The sequence below is a fragment of the Ambystoma mexicanum genome, chromosome 12, assembly GCF_040938575.1.
Source record: "Ambystoma mexicanum isolate Mex_15411 chromosome 12, UKY_AmexF1_1, whole genome shotgun sequence".
NCBI lineage: Eukaryota > Metazoa > Chordata > Amphibia > Caudata > Ambystomatidae > Ambystoma > Ambystoma mexicanum.
Window position 1 is genome coordinate 1242728692 of NC_090936.1, and position 18727 is coordinate 1242747418.

The 18727-nt window shown below is 50.2% G+C and overlaps 1 protein-coding gene across 2 annotated transcripts in view; it reads left to right on the forward strand.

The window, feature by feature from the left end:
- Positions 1-18265, forward strand: part of PAH (phenylalanine hydroxylase) — a 418172-nt gene extending 399907 nt beyond the window's left edge. For both annotated transcript variants that reach the window (XM_069629925.1, XM_069629926.1), the window contains 2 exons: positions 3125-3240; positions 16311-18265. In XM_069629925.1, the coding sequence (XP_069486026.1) occupies positions 3125-3240; positions 16311-16354 (160 nt within the window). In that variant the 3' untranslated portion in view covers positions 16355-18265. The remainder of the gene's footprint in view (positions 1-3124; positions 3241-16310) is intronic.
- The last annotated feature ends 462 nt before the right edge of the window (positions 18266-18727 follow it).

Sequence of the window (18727 nt, forward strand, 5' to 3'; positions counted from 1 at the left end):
AGGGAGAGTTGGAGTTAGTGCAGACCCAGGGCCCCAGAAAGCCTTTTGGACGATGCAAAGGGTCTTGAACTTGATCCTTGTTGCCACTGGGAGCAAATTTAGAGATTTCAGAGCTAGAGAGATACGATCCCTGGGCTTCACGCCAAGGGCAAGTCTTGCAGTCCTGTTCTGGATAAGTTGTTAAGGTCAAAGAGTAGAGACAGGAAGATTTAGAAAGAGGCTGTTGCAATAGTCCAGCCTAGAGAGGACCAGAGCTCTGGAGACAGTGAGCTTCTGGGGGAAAGTGAGAAAAGGAAGAATACCTCTGAGGAGGTGCAGCTGATAGTTTGACTTCTTAGAGATGTCAGAGATGTGAGGAGAGAAGGAGAGGATGAAGATGGCACCAGGTTTCTTAGACTCACAAGTAGGAGCAGGAAGAGGGCCCAGAGTGGGGGAGGTGGAGATACAGGAAGAGAGGCAGGACAGGATGTCCTGAGTTTTAGTGAAATGAGAGGCCAAGGCCATGCAGAGTGCCTGGGAGGAAACAGGAGAGGTAGAGACTGCAGCAGGATTGGCCAGCTCCTTGCAGATTTTAGAGAGTTTGCCTGAGTTGTTACATGCCGCAGAGACGCATGTATGGATGTAGGCTCTCTTCTCAGTGAGGGTGTGCGCTCGATGCTCTCCACTTCCTCTCCGCCGCCCTACACTTAAGTTTATGGGTGGCGTTGTCGGAATCTTACCAAGAGTTGCACTTGGATATGGGCTTCAAGTGGATCTTCATGACATCGGCAAGGACATCAAGACTGTTAGGGACAGAGAGATGAAGGTTAGATAAGGTTGTGTCAGGGTGTGAGTCAGCCAAAGCTGCAGGAGAAGGAGAGAAAGCTGACCGAGAAGGTAGGTGGCAGAGCTGGAGTCGGCTTGGCCTGAGGGGTAAAGAGAGAGATGTGGTAGGAAAGGGGAAAGTGATTACTCCAGGTGAGAGGAGTGGTGAGTGGGATAGAGAAGGGGAGGTATGAGGGGATCAGAACATCCAGGATGTGCCCTGCAGAGTGAATCGGGCCAGAGGGAAGAAAAGAAAGAGAAAATAGCAGACTGTAGGAGCTGGGTCTGTAACGACGGCAAATGACCCGTCCCATGGCTGATATTCTTAAATACAGGTACTTCATTTCTGGAGAGAGGCTACAGAGTGGACAAGCAGAGGTCTTAGGCACTCCATTTCTTGCTCAGAGTAGTAGCTAATAGCAGGCTCCCTTCTGGGCATGTCAAAGATGGCTCAGTGGAGAGGGGCATCATTTTAATTACACATATGCTACTTGAATTCTCGGGACCATCAACGTTTGCACTTATGTGCTGATGGGTCTCCTACATGCAATTTTCACCATGTACAAAGTGTAGGGTAAAGTGAAGATTGAATCCCGGTGAATTAACCTTGCAGTTTGACTCTCCGCTGCCTGCAAGCAACTCTTATCAGGCAGAGTTTACTAGTGGGTTCCCATGGATTCTGGAGATGCCCATTAGCAGGTGCTCATCTCACCACTTCCTGCACACGCTCCACCACTTCCTCTGTATGCTCCACCACTTCCTGTGTATGCTAAACCACTTCCTGCACATGCCCCACCACTTCCTGTGTACTCTCCACCACTTCCTGCACATGCTCCACCACTTCCTGTGTACTCTCCACCACTTCCTGCGCATGCTCCACCACTTCCTGTGCATGCTCCACCACTTTCTGTGTACGCTCCGTCACTTCCTGTGTACTCTCCACCACTTCCTGCGTACGCTCCACCACTTCCTGTGTACGCTCCACCACTTCCTGCACATGCTCCACCACTTCCTGTGTACTCTCCATCACTTCCTGCGTACACTCCACTACTTCCTGTATACTCTCCACCACTTCCTGCGCATGCTCCACCACTTCCTGTGCACGCTCCACCACTTTCTGTGTACGCTCCATCACTTCCTGTGTACTCTCCACTACTTCCCGCGTACGCTCCACCACTTCCTATGTATGCTCCACCACTTCCTGAGTATGCTCCACCACTTCCTGTGTACTCTCCACTACTTACTGTGCACGCTCCACCACTTCCTGTGTATGCTCCACCACTTCCTGCGTACGCTCCAATACTTCCTGTGCACGCTCCACCTTTGCATGCTCCAGCACTTCCTGTGCACGCTCCGTCACTTCCTGTGTACTCTCCACCACTTCCCGCGTACGCTCCACCACTTCCTGTGTATGCTCCACCACTTCCTGAGTATGCTCCACCACTTCCTGCATGCTCCACCACTTCCTGTGTACTCTCCACTACTTACTGTGCACGCTCCACCACTTCCTGTGTACTCTCCACTACTTACTGTGCACGCTCCACCACTTCCTGTGTATGCTCCACCACTTCCTGCGTACGCTCCAATACTTCCTGCACACGCTCCACCTTTGCATGCTCCAGCACTTCCTGTGCATGCTCCACCAATTCCTGCGCACACTCCAACACTTCCTGCACACGCTCCACCCTGGAAGGAGGTGAACATGGCCGGAGCAGTGAAGCAAGGCAGAAGCGCATTACACCTTCTGGGTCCGCCTTGTTTTAAGGCTCCGTCCTGTTCAAAATGACGCCAACTTCTTACGGAGAGCCCTTCCTGGGCAAACATGAGAGCCTGGGTATGGAGTGGTTGTATGTAAAATTTTCATAGCACGCACAATAAGTGTTCTTCTTTAGAGCTAATCGCAGGCTTCCTGCACTCAGCGCAAGTGCAACCCCAATGTTTTTTTGTCTCCAGGAGGGTGATAGGGTTGAGAACACCTTGCCTTTCGCAGTTACCCGTTGTGTACTCACTAAAAAAACATAACTTGCAAGGTGCAATGTGGTGTTTGATAACACATGACATTTTTAGTGCTCATGAATTTGCTTATAAGAAGAATAAAACGCATAATAGACCTTCGGTAAGCTCTGCACTCCCTCAGGGGGCTGCCCTTCCCAACCCTTGTCCTGCGACCCCACTAGGCAGCCCGCACTGTGTTGCCATCTAGTAACTCTTTGCCTCTGCTTCGGGGTCACCTGTGAGTAAGAGTGGATTGCAATGTGGGTTTCTGTGTGGGTTGACGGGAGAGGGCATCATTAACCTCACATGTCGTTTTCTGCTCCAGGAAATTCGCTGCCACCATCCCGCGACCTTTCTCCGTTCGGTACAATCCGTACACGCAAAACGTCGAGATGCTGGACAACGTGCAGCAACTCAAGAACCTGGCAGACAGCATCAGCAGTAAGTGGCGATGGCTTCCTGTGATTGCCCTGCAAGAGGGCCCGAAGGCGGTAATGTGACTTGCCAGCTGGACTGACCATCCCTGATATCAGTATCAAGCTGGGTTCTGCCCCCTGGTCTCTACCCTCCCAGCGGAAAATCAACAGACGTTTATGCTGAACCCAGATTTCACCAACCTGCTTCCCCCTCATATTCCTCACAGGTGCTTAATGTGTAAACCAGTAAGTGCCAGGGCACTCCAATATCCCAGCATGCCCGGCCTCCAATGTCCCAGCATGCCCGGCCTCCAATATCCCAGCATACGGTCCCTCCAAGGTCCCACCGTGCCCGCTCTCCAATGTCCCACATGCCCGGCCTCCAATGTCCCAGCATACCCTCCCTCCAATGTCCCACCGTGGCCGCTGTCCAATGTCCCAGCATGCCTGGCCTCCAATGTCCCAGCATACCCTCCCTCCAAGGTCTCACCATGCCTGCTCTCCAATGTCCCACATGCCCGGCCTCCAATGTCCCAGCATGCCCGGCCTCCAATATCCCAGCATACGGTCCCTCCAAGGTCCCACCGTGCCCGCTCTCCAATGTCCCACATGCCCGGCCTCCAATGTCCCAGCATGCCCGGCCTCCAATGTCCCACCGTTCCCACTCTCCAACGTCACACCGTTCCCTCCCTCCAATGTCCCACCGTTCCCTCCCTCCAAGATCCCACTGTGCCCGCTCTCCAATATCCCAGCATGCCCGGCCTCCAATGTCCCAGCATGCCCGGCCTCCAATATCCCAGCATACGGTCCCTCCAAGGTCCCACCGTGCCCGCTCTCCAATGTCCCACATGCCCGGCCTCCAATGTCCCAGCATGCCCGGCCTCCAATGTCCCACCGTTCCCACTCTCCAACGTCACACCGTTCCCTCCCTCCAATGTCCCACCGTTCCCTCCCTCCAAGATCCCACTGTGCCCGCTCTCCAATATCCCAGCATGCCCGGCCTCCAATATCCCAGCATACGCTCCCTCCAAGGTCCCACCGTGCCCACTCTCCAATGTCCCAGCATGCCTGGCCTCCAATGTCCCAGCATACCCTCCCTCCAAGGTCTCACCATGCCCGCTCTCCAATGTCCCACATGCCCGGCCTCCAATGTCCCAGCATGCCCGGCCTCCAATGTCCCACCGTTCCCACTCGTCACACCGTTCCCTCCCTCCAATGTCCCACCGTTCCCTCCCTCCAAGATCCCACTGTGCCCGCTCTCCAATATCCCAGCATGCCCGGCCTCCAATATCCCAGCATACGCTCCTTCCAAGGTCCCACCGTGCCCACTCTCCAATGTCCCAGCATGCCTGGCCTCCAATGTCCCAGCATACCCTCCCTCCAAGGTCTCACCATGCCCGCTCTCCAATGTCCCACATGCCCGGCCTCCAATGTCCCAGCATGCCCGGCCTCCAATGTCCCACCGTTCCCACTCTCCAACGTCACACCATTCCCTCCCTCCAATGTCCCACCGTTCCCTCCCTCCAAGATCCCACTGTGCCCGCTCTCCAATATCCCAGCATGCCCGGCCTCCAATATCCCAGCATACGCTCCCTCCAAGGTCCCACCGTGCCCACTCTCCAATGTCCCAGCATGCCTGGCCTCCAATGTCCCAGCATACCCTCCCTCCAAGGTCTCACCATGCCCGCTCTCCAATGTCCCACATGCCCGGCCTCCAATGTCCCAGCATGCCCGGCCTCCAATGTCCCACCGTTCCCACTCTCCAACGTCACACCGTTCCCTCCCTCCAATGTCCCACCGTTCCCTCCCTCCAAGATCCCACTGTGCCCGCTCTCCAATATCCCAGCATGCCCGGCCTCCAATATCCCAGCATACGCTCCCTCCAAGGTCCCACCGTGCCCACTCTCCAATGTTCCAGCATGCCTGGCCTCCAATGTCCCAGCATACCCTCCCTCCAAGGTCTCACCATGCACGCTCTCCAATGTCCCACATGCCCGGCCTCCAATGTCCCAGCATGCCCGGCCTCCAATGTCCCACCGTTCCCACTCTCCAACGTCACACCATTCCCTCCCTCCAATGTCCCACCGTTCCCTCCCTCCAAGATCCCACTGTGCCCGCTCTCCAATATCCCAGCATGCCCGGCCTCCAATATCCCAGCATACGCTCCCTCCAAGGTCCCACCGTGCCCACTCTCCAATGTCCCAGCATGCCCGGCCTCCAATGTCCCAGCATGCCAGGCCTCCAATGTCCCACCGTTCCCACTCTCCAACGTCACACTGTTCCCTCCCTCCAATGTCCCACCGTTCCCTCCCTCCAAGGTCCCACCGTGCCCACTCTCCAATGTCCAAGCATGCCCAGCCTCCAATGTCCCAGCATGCCCAGCCTCCTATGTCCCAGCATGCCCGCTCTCCAATGTTCCAGCATGCCCGGCCTCCAATGTCCCACCATTCCCACTCTCCAACGTCCCACCGTTCCCTCCCTCCAATGTCCCACCGTTCCCTCCCTCCAAGGTCCCACTGTGCCTGCTCTCCAATGTCCCAGCATGCCCGGCCTCCAATGTCCCAGCATGCCCAGCCTCCAATGTCCCAGCATACCCTCCCTCCAATGTCCCACCGTGGCCGCTGTCCAATGTCCCAGCATGCCCGGCCTCCAATGTTCCAGCATGCCCAGCCTCCAATGTCCCACCGTGCCCGCTCTCCAATGTCCCGGCATGCCTGGCCTCCAATGTCCCTGCATGCCCAGCCTCCTGTGTCCCAGCATGCCCGCTCTCCAATGTTCCAGCATGCCCAGCCTCCAATGTCCCACCGTGCCCGCTTTCCAATGTCCCACTGTGCCCGCTCTCCAATGTCCCAGCATACCCACCCTCCAATGTCCCACCGTTCCCACTCTCCAACGTCCCACCATTCCCTCCCTCCAATGTCCCGCCGTGCCCGCTCTCCAACGTCCCACCGTTCCCTCCCTCCAATGTCCCGCCGTGCCCGCTCTCCAACTTGCCACCGTTCCCTCCCTCCAATGTCCCACCGTGCCCGCTCTCCAATGTCACAGCATGCCCAGCCTCCAATGTCCCAGCATGCCCAGCCTCCTATGTCCCAGCATGCCCGCTCTCCAATGTTCCAGCATGCCCAGCCTCCAATGTCCGACCGTGCCCGCTCTCCAATGTCCCAGCATGCCCAGCCTCCAATGTCCCACCGTGCCCGCTCTCCAATGTCCCAGCATGCCCAGCCTCCAATGTCCCAGCATGCTCAGCCTCCAATGTTCCACCGTGCCCGCTCTCCAATGTCCCACCGGGCCCGCTCTCCAATGTCCCAGCATGCCCAGCCTCCAATGTCCCAGCATGCCCGGCCTCCAATGTCCCGTCGTGCCCGCTCTCCAATGTACCAGCATGCCTGCCCTCCAAAGTTCCAGCATGCCCGCTGGTACCTTGTATTTTCTCCATTGGTGAGAGGTTCCAAGGATGGGGTTCTTATTGGTTTGGGATCTTGCGACTATTTTCGGAATATGTTAAACCTTTCCTCATAATATTACATATGACTGAAAAAGTGAGACAAAATGGTGCATTTAGAAAATGAGCTGGCCTCGTGAATAAAAAAACGGAACTCTAAGGGCCGGAGATATTCCAGTGCCTCATAGAGCATTGTTTTGCTTGTGGTGGAAAGGTCTCACGTGACCAGCAACAGAACTCCATCCCCATCAACACCCCCACTAGAGCATCATGCCAGTGTCATCTTTAGGTTCACATCTGCACTACATGGCGGAAAAGCACTTAATTCAGGAGAGGATTGTTAAGTTAAAGACGCACACGCGTTCCTGCTTGCAGACCTGGGCACGTGTCCATAAAATATACGAAAAACATCACTTGTCTATCTGTTACCCTTGCCTCCCCTCTGTATGAAAAGGCAGATGGAGACATATGTTCATTTGTTGGCATAAAAGGCTGCAGGGTTATTATCACAAAATTACTAAACACTACATGTTTGTCATCACTGCATAACACTAATTGTAAAATTGTCCTCCAGGTGCGGCGACCAGCCGACTGCCCCATCTCTACACGTGCACTGTGTGGAAACTGTCTGCTCACAAGCTGCCCTCTGCAGCTTAATTTCGAATTTATTGTCTGCTGGCCTCATTTTCTTCATGTAACCCTGAGACACTTCCAAGATGGCTGCCGTCTGTTTCTTTTGATCTTGCTAGTGTGAATGTGCAATCCTTGTCCATCCTGCCTTCTCATTGGCTGACAGATTGCTTTTTTGCCCAATTGGGGACTGGCAGGTTTTAGCAAAGGCCCACTCCTAAGGCCCATGTCTGCACTCTGTCTGCTTTCAGGACACTATTCGGGGTCCTCCCAGCACCCTAGCACCTTGACTACAATGATGCTGCCACCTCACTCCTCTAAGAAATCCAGACTGCCTGGACATTGTTACCTCCTGAACTATGGGTTAGTCCCCTCCTTCTGGACTCACTCGTACCACCTTTGACTATCGCTGTTCTTTCTGCTTGTTTCTCCCATGTCTCATTCGGGTTCGCAGTGCTTCTTAAAACCCTTTGCTGACACCTGAACCCCGAATTGGAAAGTCACATTTTGCTGTTTTTGCATTTTGCTTGAATGTAACATTTACCTAATTTTGCTCTTTGCTTGAAAGTAAAATGTTGCTGTTTTTGCTTCAAAGTAAAATGTTGCTGCCCATAGCTAACTTCTCTGTACTTTGCTTGTAAACTGCTGCTTCTCTGTAACTTGCCAGCCCATTGACCTCAACACTTTCTTTTGTCTCACACCTACCTGACTTAGCCCCTCCAGTATCTCCATCCTCTCCTCGCTTCCACCCCATGGCCCTTTCTGTTTCTCCTATCTTCTCCAACTGCATCTCCATTGACTATCCTACCCTTCTCACTAAGTCTGGTAGGAAGAAGTTCGATAAGGATATCTTGGCCTCTAACCCTGGTCTTCCTCTCGCCGACACCTACTCCAATGCTTCCGCCAGACAGACCCTCACCGACATCCTCTTTGTCGTTCCGTCACCAGATCTATGGACTCCTCATATTGTCTCTGTGCTCTGCCCTATCTCCTCCTCTCCCATTAATGGTGGCACTCGCTGGGAAGTTCCCATGGCTTCTTTCGACTCCTCTAAAGTCATCATTAATGTCTACCTAAATGTCACTGTCATGGTACAAGGCCCTCAGGCCAATCTCCTCCTCTTTGATAGGCGCTTCCCTCGCCTCATCAATTTCCTCTCATCTCCAGCTGTCCCCTCCTCTCACCCCTTGGCTACCTTGCCCTCTCTCTCCAACTCCCCCTCTGCCCCTTCTAGGTCTCTTTCTCCTCCGCAGGGCGTACCTCTGATCTGTAACCCTCCCCGGAAGGTCTTTAAGGCTGGCCACCTTCTTCATCTTTCCACTCTCAACTCTCGCTCTGCTGTCAAACACTCCTCTGACATCTGCCACCTCCTAGAAGAACTAGACCTTGATGTCCTTGATCTTACTGAGACATGGTTCACGGCTAGCTCTGTCATGAGCTTTGACACTCTCCTCCCTGATGGCTACAAGACCCTCTCTGCACCCAGATCCTCCTGGTCCGGTGAGTGGGGGGTTGGCGGGGATGTAGCGATGATTTTTCCTGAGTGGATTCCTGACTCTATCATTCCCACGCAGACCTACTCCTCTTTTGAATGCCTTGTCTGTAGGCTTTCTCTTTCGCCTACCCATTCTATTACTGTGGTTACCATCTACCGGCCTCCTGGTAAAATCACCTAATTTCTCTCTGAGTGCGGACCTCTACTCCTCCATCTTGGCCTCTACCACTCAACTTCCCCTCCTCGTGACCTCAATATCCATCTAGACTCTCCTTGTTCCTTCTCTTTACTCTTCTGTGACCTCTGTGACTCCCTCTCCCTGTCCATCCTCCCCTCTCACCGACTCACTCTGCAGGGCATATGCTCGATGTCCTGATCTCCTCTGACCTCCCCCTATCCACCCCTCTGACCCCTCCTCTCTCCTGGAGCGATCACTCCCTCCTCTCCTCTCATCTCTCCCTCTTTTCCCCCCAGGCCAAGCCCACCCCAACATTGTCACCTACCTTTTCGGACACCCGGCCCATGAAGGGTGTGTTAGTTTCACCGCCACCTTCTCTCCCACCCCACCTCTTGCCTGACTCACATACTGACACAGCCCTGTCCCTGCTCTACCTCGTTAAAGGCCCTCACTACGCTCAGGCCTTTAACTCGATTTTCGGGGCCATAACGCCCGATACGGCCCTTGCTACAGGTCTATAAAGCTATCATGTGGCCTGGAGGCTTGCCAACTTCCACTGGTATTGTGGATTTCTGAGTCCCCGGGACAGCTCACCAATCCTTCCATTGCTTGGATTGGATACATACCTGTACTAGGCCAGTGGTGCCCCCCCAATGCCTCCTTAACCTGCAGTGGCGGCAATGGGAAAAGAAAGGGCAGTGTACCCTTCTTCTTTGTGAGAAGGTCCCTTTAACTTGGTCTCTGGGTCATTAATGCCCGCTAGAGACTGCTACAAGCATTATGCATTAAGCTAACAGGTCCCTAAAGAACAGACCGTGCCCCCTTTAGGGATTCTGGGGGCTCAGCTGTATGCTAGACATGGACCAATCGGATTCACGCTAGTAATGCAGGGGCATAGTGGCACAAATAAATACAGCGAAGGCCTGGGAAAGTCTTTCTCATTGCATAGCCACTAGTAATAGTTTGCTACTTAAGATGGGGAAAGGAGGACCAATAGCACATCTGCACAGCTGTCAACTCCTGGAGCCAGTTCACTCACCCACCAATCTCCTTGCCCGCCCATAGGCGTTCAAGGGAACCTCAGCCTCGCTTTCACCCACCTTTTCATCTCAAAAGGTCAACACGTGTGCAGTAATATTGTGGGGGTGCACGACCATAGTGCAGTGGGCACGGCCTAGTGTCTGGACAGGGAAACTTTCTCCACTAGGACCAACATCAGACCAACTCACCTGAGAGGTAGACACTCTCCCGGACAGTCTCTTGCCAGGCCTCCTTCATCTCATTGTACAGGCACTGTGCTGTGGTGGCTGGTGAATTTCCTTGATTGGAAAGGCGTAAATATTTGCCACAAATATCTGTGAGTGACAGAGGTTAGAAGGTTGCCAAAAGCAAACAAGGAGGGGTTGTCTGTCCCCCAAATAGTGCATTGTGAAGCGCACTTTGTGAAAAATTGGGTAAAAAGCCAGACAGTTTGTAATCAGTGTTGTAGGGTAACTCATGAAAATGTTTTATATATGCAAGTCACCAACAGTGCACAGGAGCATTTCCCAACGCATGTTCACGCTGCCTGTGCCCATACACTGGCTGCACCTATACATGCCAGTATTCCCGTATAAGAACATACTCATGTTTTCTTTACACAAAAATGCCAGTAGAGATACTATAAGAAAACATGTCCACGCTGGCTCTGCCTCTATAGCCCACCTCCTGCACGTAACATACTCCTGTTGGCCTTGCCATTACAAATACCATGCCACAATAAGGAAATGAGTCAGACACGTAATAACAATTCAACTGTCTGCTTAGTATTGTCTTTTTTGTTTTGTGTGCGCCGTGAGGCCTTTGGGCGATTTGGCGCGTTATCAAGAATTAAAATAAATAAATAAATAAATAAACACTTATGTTTTCATCATTTATACCCAGTAAAAATGTCATGCCACAGTAAGAAATGGCTACAGTGGTTGCACCAAAATGCCAATTTAGCCACATAATAGCACTCAATAGGCTTGCTTTATCATAAATGCCGAGTAATCCCCTGCACCCCCAAATCATTTAGGGGTGCAGTGGAAAGGTAAGCCCCCAAAGCAGAGGCCTACCCAACTTGCTGATTGTGAAGATACTGGTGGGGGTGCCTGTACCTCTGCTCTCTATATGGTAGAGGAGAGGCACAGAGGACCCCAGCCAAGATTCTCAAGTGGTAGCAATGGACGAACAATCAAGGCCTAGCTTCTCAGGAGGTGATGCAGGCTGGTTCTTAAGTACAGTGTAGTCCCCAAACCCCCACAAAGGAATGTCCACACACTGTATTACTGAAAACACAGTATTTATATAATTAATATTCAAAGGTATGTACACGATCACAATAACGCACTTTGTACTCGGAAATCAACAATGATAAATATATACAATTCTAAAGTGGTACCACCAATGTTATCAAATCTCATTAAAGTGCATCAACTGTACGGTTAAAATGTCACACAGATCAATAACGAGGAAACGAGCAATAGAGATAGGAAGGAACGTAAGATGGTTGAAACAATAGGCAGAATGCTGGCCTATACCGATAGACACAGTTCTGTGTGGAGATCCCCCCACCTGGGCAACCTGTAAAATAAAGATATATAGCACAAGCCCAGTCCATATATTGTTCAATAGCCTTATTTCCTCCTATTAAGGTTTTACCCCCCCAATGTACCTGGTGGAGTAGAGTTCTTCGAAGACGCGTCAAACGATCCTTCTTGAGTGACTCCCTTTAAAGCAGGAGCCACGGATCGTCAAGAGGCGTCAAAGATGGTGAACTTGTCATCGACGGCAGCAATAAGTTCAAGGGTGCCGAGACCCCGATGTCGATCCAGGCGGTGCTTGTCAACGACGTCATTCATGAGAGGATGAGGTGTGCGGGGCTCCTCAGCAATAGATTGTTCAGGACCGCAAAGAGTTTCAGAAGAGCTGTGGCCAAACGAGGGCGTCAAGTCGTCGAAGTCTTTGTGGCCTTCGGGTGGCGGGAAACCCACCGGTGGATTCTCCTCAGCGCGTTGATCGTCCTCGACTCTCTCCGGCGGGACAAAGTGGTCGACGATGCGGACAAGGGAGTCCTTGGATTCAAATGTTCTTAGGAAAAGGAGCGGGCGGCTCCGGTCGTTGGCGGCACGGCGTCAAGTGGTCCCCACGGCTGGGCAACACAACTTCGACGGGCCTCCAGTGGTTACACCAACCTGCGAACCCTGGTCGACGGCAATAGACTTCGACAGCGGCGAAGTCCGAGTGCTTTGCTTCGTTCTCCTCAGCGGTCCTGTCTCGGGTTGGAAGCCTTTCGAGGGACTGACTTCCAGGGAGCTTCGGTGAAAGTTAGTGGTGCTCGATGGTCCCTCGGAGCACGGGAAGAGGACGCCTTACCAGGTCCTCTCTCGGATCAGTCTTCGTCTTCCAGCTGGGCGTCGAGGATCAGCAGTTCCAGTTACTCTTAAAGTGTAGACACAGCTTCTGAACAATTTCCAGTGGTGAGAGGTCCCCAGATATACTATCCTGTCTCTCATCCACACTGCTGGGTCACTCTCAGCAGCCAATCATACAGAAGGGCATTCATGCAGTCAGTCAGCCAATCTGGCACACAGTGTATTCAGGCCATCCTCCTCCCTCTCAGACACTCACAACAAGGAATGTGGATTGGGACAAGTACCCAGCCATTCAACTCTACACACTGCATTCAGGCCAGTTTCGGGCAGGGCTGTCTCAGTCTTTGTCTCTCATACCAGAAACCAGACAGCCACAACAAGAAGTGCGTATTGGTCACACACTCCATTCACCCAGGTCCCACCTACAGGGCGTACCCACAACATACAGTCATTGGGAAGGCTCCAGCCAGTCTGGACTGGACTTCACAACAACAGCATATATGGAATTTCCATCCAACAGCCAGTCAGGGGGAAGGGCCAGAGTCAGGGCTTCCCAGGATTTTGGGAAAACATGGTAATAGGTAATAGAAAGCAAGAGGCCACAGGGGCCATCTTGTTTTCCATCAGGAATCAAGTGACTCCAATGGCAGGGCCGGGGTATACCAAAATGGAGGATACTCAGCGCACCTGTCAAATTCAGCATGGAGCTGCCACCAGCCAATACCCTGCTCTGCAGGCCACCCACAGGTGCCCAGAAACATACACTAGGGCCACAGGGTTGTACCCCTACCCTTGGGTGCCGTAAGGGTATCCCACAGGTCTGTTCATCAAACCAAAAGAAAGAGAGCTGCACCACCAGGAGTCCCACATGAACTCCTGCGCAGAAAATATGACAGAACACATGATAAAAAGGCAGTAAAGGACAAGGATACAGAGGCCCTGTCCCTCCGATGCATTTCAAGCATCACACTGATGAGCAGCCCTCTTGATTCATTCTAAAATCAAACGCTTGCTCACCGTACTGGTGAGCGGGCTTTTGATTAAATGAATCAAAACAAAGACACGCTCACCAGCGGGTCTCTGCTTTGGTTCACTTAATGAAAGAGTCCTGCTCACCAGCACATGGAGAGATGCTCACTGTACTAGTGAGCGCGCCTCTGATTTGGGTGTACACCCTCCCTGTGCATGCCCAAATCATAGCTCTGATTTAGGTGAGTTTAGACACGGGATGAACTTTTTTCGCACATCCACACACATCATTCACTTTCTTATTCACACATGCACCCACGTAACATACACTCATTCATCATACATGCAGCATTGCACTGCACTTATTCACATTTTTAAAAAAATATTTGTCTTGCAGACACCCCGGTCCAGAATGCTCCCCTCCAGCTCTGTATACACGGGGAGGCGCAGGATCTCCCTCTCACACATGCAGAGCTGCAGCACCCCAGCGTACTTTCCCAATGGGCCATGCAAGGCTAAGGAAGCAAAACGCCCCAGCCTTGCATGTCCATTGGCGTGGAGTACAAACAAGAAGCCATCTCAGGAGCGCTCCCTCAGATGCTCGTTGCAGCTTTGAGTGCACTGAGGGTTTTACAGGGCTGGCTTGGTGTCAAATCATCCAGAAGGGAAGCATCCATGGCCTGTCGCACATTATGGACGAGCCACCCCTGGTTACCAGACACCAGGAGTTTTCTATGGCGGCTTAAGGGTGGGCTTGCACCGTTCCCTGCGACTGTGGATATAAGAAGAGACTTCTAGACGCTACTGGTTTACATTCCTCCTGGCGCACTAGCACAACGCAATGATGCACAGAAAAGAAAAGGAGTCTGTCATTTCTGCTCACTTTATTGTTCCGCAATTCACCCCCTCCACCTCCTACAAGATACATGACACAGAAGAGGGCCAGGAGACACCGTCAACGACCATACTATTTTGGACCAATTCCAATTGCTCCAACGATTGATAAGTATTTCGAGAGGTATCCACTCACCCACTCCTACAGACCAGGTGCAGTACAAGCTTTACCCAGAGTGGATGAAGAACCTCAGGGTGCAACTAAAGAGACCCCAATTGACAGTGTTGATTAAAGCGCCAAGAAGCCACATCACTGACGTCGGTAGAGGCACCCACGGCTTAGCAGCATTAGACAGGAAGCACACGTGCCATCCGCACATCAGGACACAAACACACACTCGAATACATGAAGAACACGAGCATATAGTTCTATAGTTAAAGGACAGATACATACTGTCATTGCTTTTATTATTTTTATCATTAGCTTAATGCAGCAATGCAGAAACCGCAAGAAGCAAGAGATTCTGAATAAAGCATGCCAATGATTGTATGCAAATAATCTTATGGAACTGCAGAGCACCTATGCGACCTGGCAGAGCCAAGTGTGACTAATATATGAAGAATATAGAATAGCATGGACACTGTAGGAACCACATAATGGTTTAGGGAAAATTCCAGCAGGCCACAAGCTGCTTAGGAAGAGCTGAGCTGAGTTGAATTCAGGCTGGACAAGAGCAAACATGTGAGACAGGACCCGCTGCCAAGGTCACCAGATGCAAACAATGTTCCATTCCCTGAACGGCAGTAGCACAGCTGCAATAAATACAAATCATTCCTCATAATTCAGAGCTGTAAAAGCTCCAAATCACGATCTCTGAAAAAACGAATGGGCTGACTCAGACAATGAATTGAAACCAGAGCTGAGAAAGAGGGTTGATCTCACGCTGACAGACAGAAGCTTGCAACAAAGATGTTACAATGTGAGGCAAGTGTTGCACGATATGAACAAGCAGACTCATAGTCTAAGGTGGTGAATACAAGTTACAATGCAGACACATAGTCGTTCTTACTACCTTGACAAGGTACACAAAGAGCTGAGAATCTTTGGGGATCCCAGGCCTGGGGAGGTCAGCTCTAGCCAATCACAGTTCAGGCTCACAGCGGTGGGTAGCAACAGGCAATAACCAATGGTAAGACTCTCACACTTCACATTGTTTAGAGATAGTAATTTAGGTATGGACCAGGCCAGCCACCTGACATTCAAGAGCCAGTAGAGTAACATATATAGTGTCCACTATAGGTGGACTATTACTCAGTACCCAATCCAGAAGTATGATAGGGTATCTGGAAAGGGACTCAGGTTGTAGCATCCCTCTGATGTCATTTGCGTACAAAACTGGCCTGCAAGCCAGGGAACATTGAGATGTCTTTGGATTTCCTCTATCCATGTACTGACCCCTGTTGGGTTTGGCTATAATAAACCGCAGTTTAAATTTGCTGTCTGGCTGGGTCTACGTTCCTTTTGGGGGAATGTGTTGGCCTTCCCGGAGACTGCAAACTCCTAGTAGCCCTCAAACCTACCTGGGAGTTTGTCCCCAAAACTCAGCTGTGTTAATGTGGTCCCAATCAATAATCAATAAATAATCAAACTGAGGAAAATGCACTAAATACAAGTGCACAAGAACACCGAGCTTTATTAAAACATGAATCGGCCGGGAAAACACAAAAAAGCATTCTCAACATTACAATATAAAACACAAGCTTTTAAGTACAAAATACATCACACATGATGTCATAGTTAGTGATAAGAAAACTGCATCTACAATTGGCTAAGGGAATATAATACCTATATGTCCTATACATGATGGCCACTGCTGTTGGATATTATTTTACTGATGGCTCTTCCTAAGGCCAGCCTGTTAAATGTGTCTCTCTCTGACGGCTGCATTGTCCCTAAAGTTTAAACTGTTTACAGGCACCTTTTTATATTTGTCAGCTTATACGTACATTCACCCCTGCGAACGTCTGGGGATGGGGCACACCTGGCGTTGATTGTATCTGCATCATGACAGCTGTTTTACACTATACTGTAGATGTATCATGTAAGCAGCATAAGAATTACTATGGAATTCTCTCGATTTGTTTCTTTAAGGTGAAATTGGAACGCTCTGCCATGCCTTACGGAAGCTGGAATGAACATTTGCTGCACTAAGCAGGACAGCAGGCAGCACTTGCTGAAGTCGCGACAGCATGCAGCACTCGCTTAAGTCGCGACAGCATGCAGCACTGGCTGAAGCCAAAATAACATTTCAAGTTGCCTTCGGCCATTTCAATTATTATATGCAAATAAGAAGTACATGTTTAAGATTTGTAGATATACACATATATATGTACATGGATATATTTATCAGTGTGTTTTCCTTGTTTAACTCATGATGATAGTGCTATGCTGCTTAAGAACTTTGCAAATGTATTTACAGGACCATTCATTCGTCGTTGCATAATAGTCAAAGAATTGTATACTTAGAAACTTAAATGTGATTGGGTTTGTTGGTTAATCATAAAAGGCACCCAGATATTTCCCATTCATTGAGAAAATATCAACTATTGATCGTACATTTGAAGTCTTCAGACATATTTAACACCCGCAGGGGAAGCTTAAAGTCTACTTAATACACAGAGGCTAATAATATTCATTAGATTTATTTTATGCTAATAAAACGTTGCAAAACTTTAATTAACTTTGAACAAATTATCCAAAAATGTTCCTTTGGGGTTATGCCACTTGCACAGTTAATCACAGCACACACAGTCTTCTAACCACTTTATGCTCCTCTGATGCTCATCCTACTGTTAAGATGTGTCTCGGGTGCCCACCGTTGGCAGGAGATGTGAGCCTGGGAGAGTTGCCATCAACACCTAAACCATGATTACTAGGGGGATAATCTGCACCCGGGGTCAGGATACGGTGGAGTCAGGGAAAAGGTGGAGGTGAAGTCAGGGATAAGGCGGGTCAGGGATAAGGTGGAGTCAAGTATAAGGTGGAGTCTGGGATAAAGTGAAGTCAGGGATAAGGTGGAGTGAAGGATAAGGTGGAGTCAGGGAAAAGGTGGAGTTTGGGATAAGGTGGGTCAGGGATAAGGTGGAGTCAAGCATAAGGTGGAGTCTGGGATAAGATGAAGTCAGGGATAAGGTGGAGTGAAGGATAAGGTGGAGTCAGTGATAAGCTGGGTTCAAGGAGAAGGTGAATTCAGGGATAAGGTGGAGTCAGAGTTAAGGTGGAGTCTGGGATAAGGTGGAATCTGGGATAAGGTGGAGTCAAGGATAAGGTGGAGTCAGGGATAAGGTTGAGTCAGTGATAAGGTGGAGTATGGGATAAGGTGCAGTCAGGGATATGGTGGAGTCAGGGATAAGATGGAGTCAGGGATATGGTGGAGTCAGGGATAAGGTGGAGTCTGGGATAAAGTGGAGTCAATGATAAGGTGGAGTCAGTGATAAGGTGCAGTAAGGGATAAGGTGCAATCAGGGATAAGGTGGAGTCAGGAATATGGTGGAGTCAGGGATAAGATGGAGGTGGTGTCAGGGATAAGGTGGCATCAGGGATAAGGTGGCATCAGGGATAAGGTGGTCAGGGATAAGGTGGAGTCAGGGATATGGTGGAGTCAGGGATAAGGTGGAGGTGGCGTCAGGGATAAGGTGGCATCAGGGATAAGGTGGAGTCATGAATAAGGTGGAGTCAGGGATAATGTGGAGTCAAGGATAAGATACAGTCAGGGATAAAGTGGAATCAGGGATAAGGTGGAGTCAGGGAGAAGCTCGGGAGGGAAAAGCTCAGACATGTGACACAGTACCGAGCTATGAACACAGAAAGCTTCAAACCTTGGGATGCCGGCAAGGGCTCCCTTATGCATGTAAATCTGTCTTAGTCCTGAATATCTTTACGACTCAGCCCCTGTTGTGCTGGGATTTATTGAGTGAGGCCACAATCCCAAAGCAAATAACTTTAGAGATTTATTTTTATTTATTTTAACATTTTAAGCATCTTATTATTTAAGACATGCCTTGTTCTCTTTGCTGATGACAAGCAAATAAAAGAAATACCACATATTTGCCTCTTTGACTAAGATTATTAAAATTGTGTGGTTTCCTGCTGCTGATGTGTTTACAGAAACAGAAAGAAGTGTGTGCGTCTGGATCCTGGTTCTTAAACTAGAATTGCAGCCTCCTCCACAGCCTCTAGACTGCAGGAGGCTAAAGAGGTGTCGTAATGGTTGCATTCTTTGTGTTCAGAATGTGCATTCATTTGATCAAAGTTCACATTGAATGTCTGTTAATTCCCAACTCAGCAAAAAAATCTCAGAATCATTTTAGCTTTTGTGAAAACAGGTTTGAGGGGGTGTCAATATTTGCCCACCTCTTCCATTTTTTTTATTCAATATTTTTTCATTATTTCTCAAATATGTCATCATTTTCCCTCAACATGTTCATACATGTAGTGATAGAAAACAAACATATTAAAGGAGACAGCGGAAAAGCCTTTTGCTCCTATATACATCATATACTTGAGAC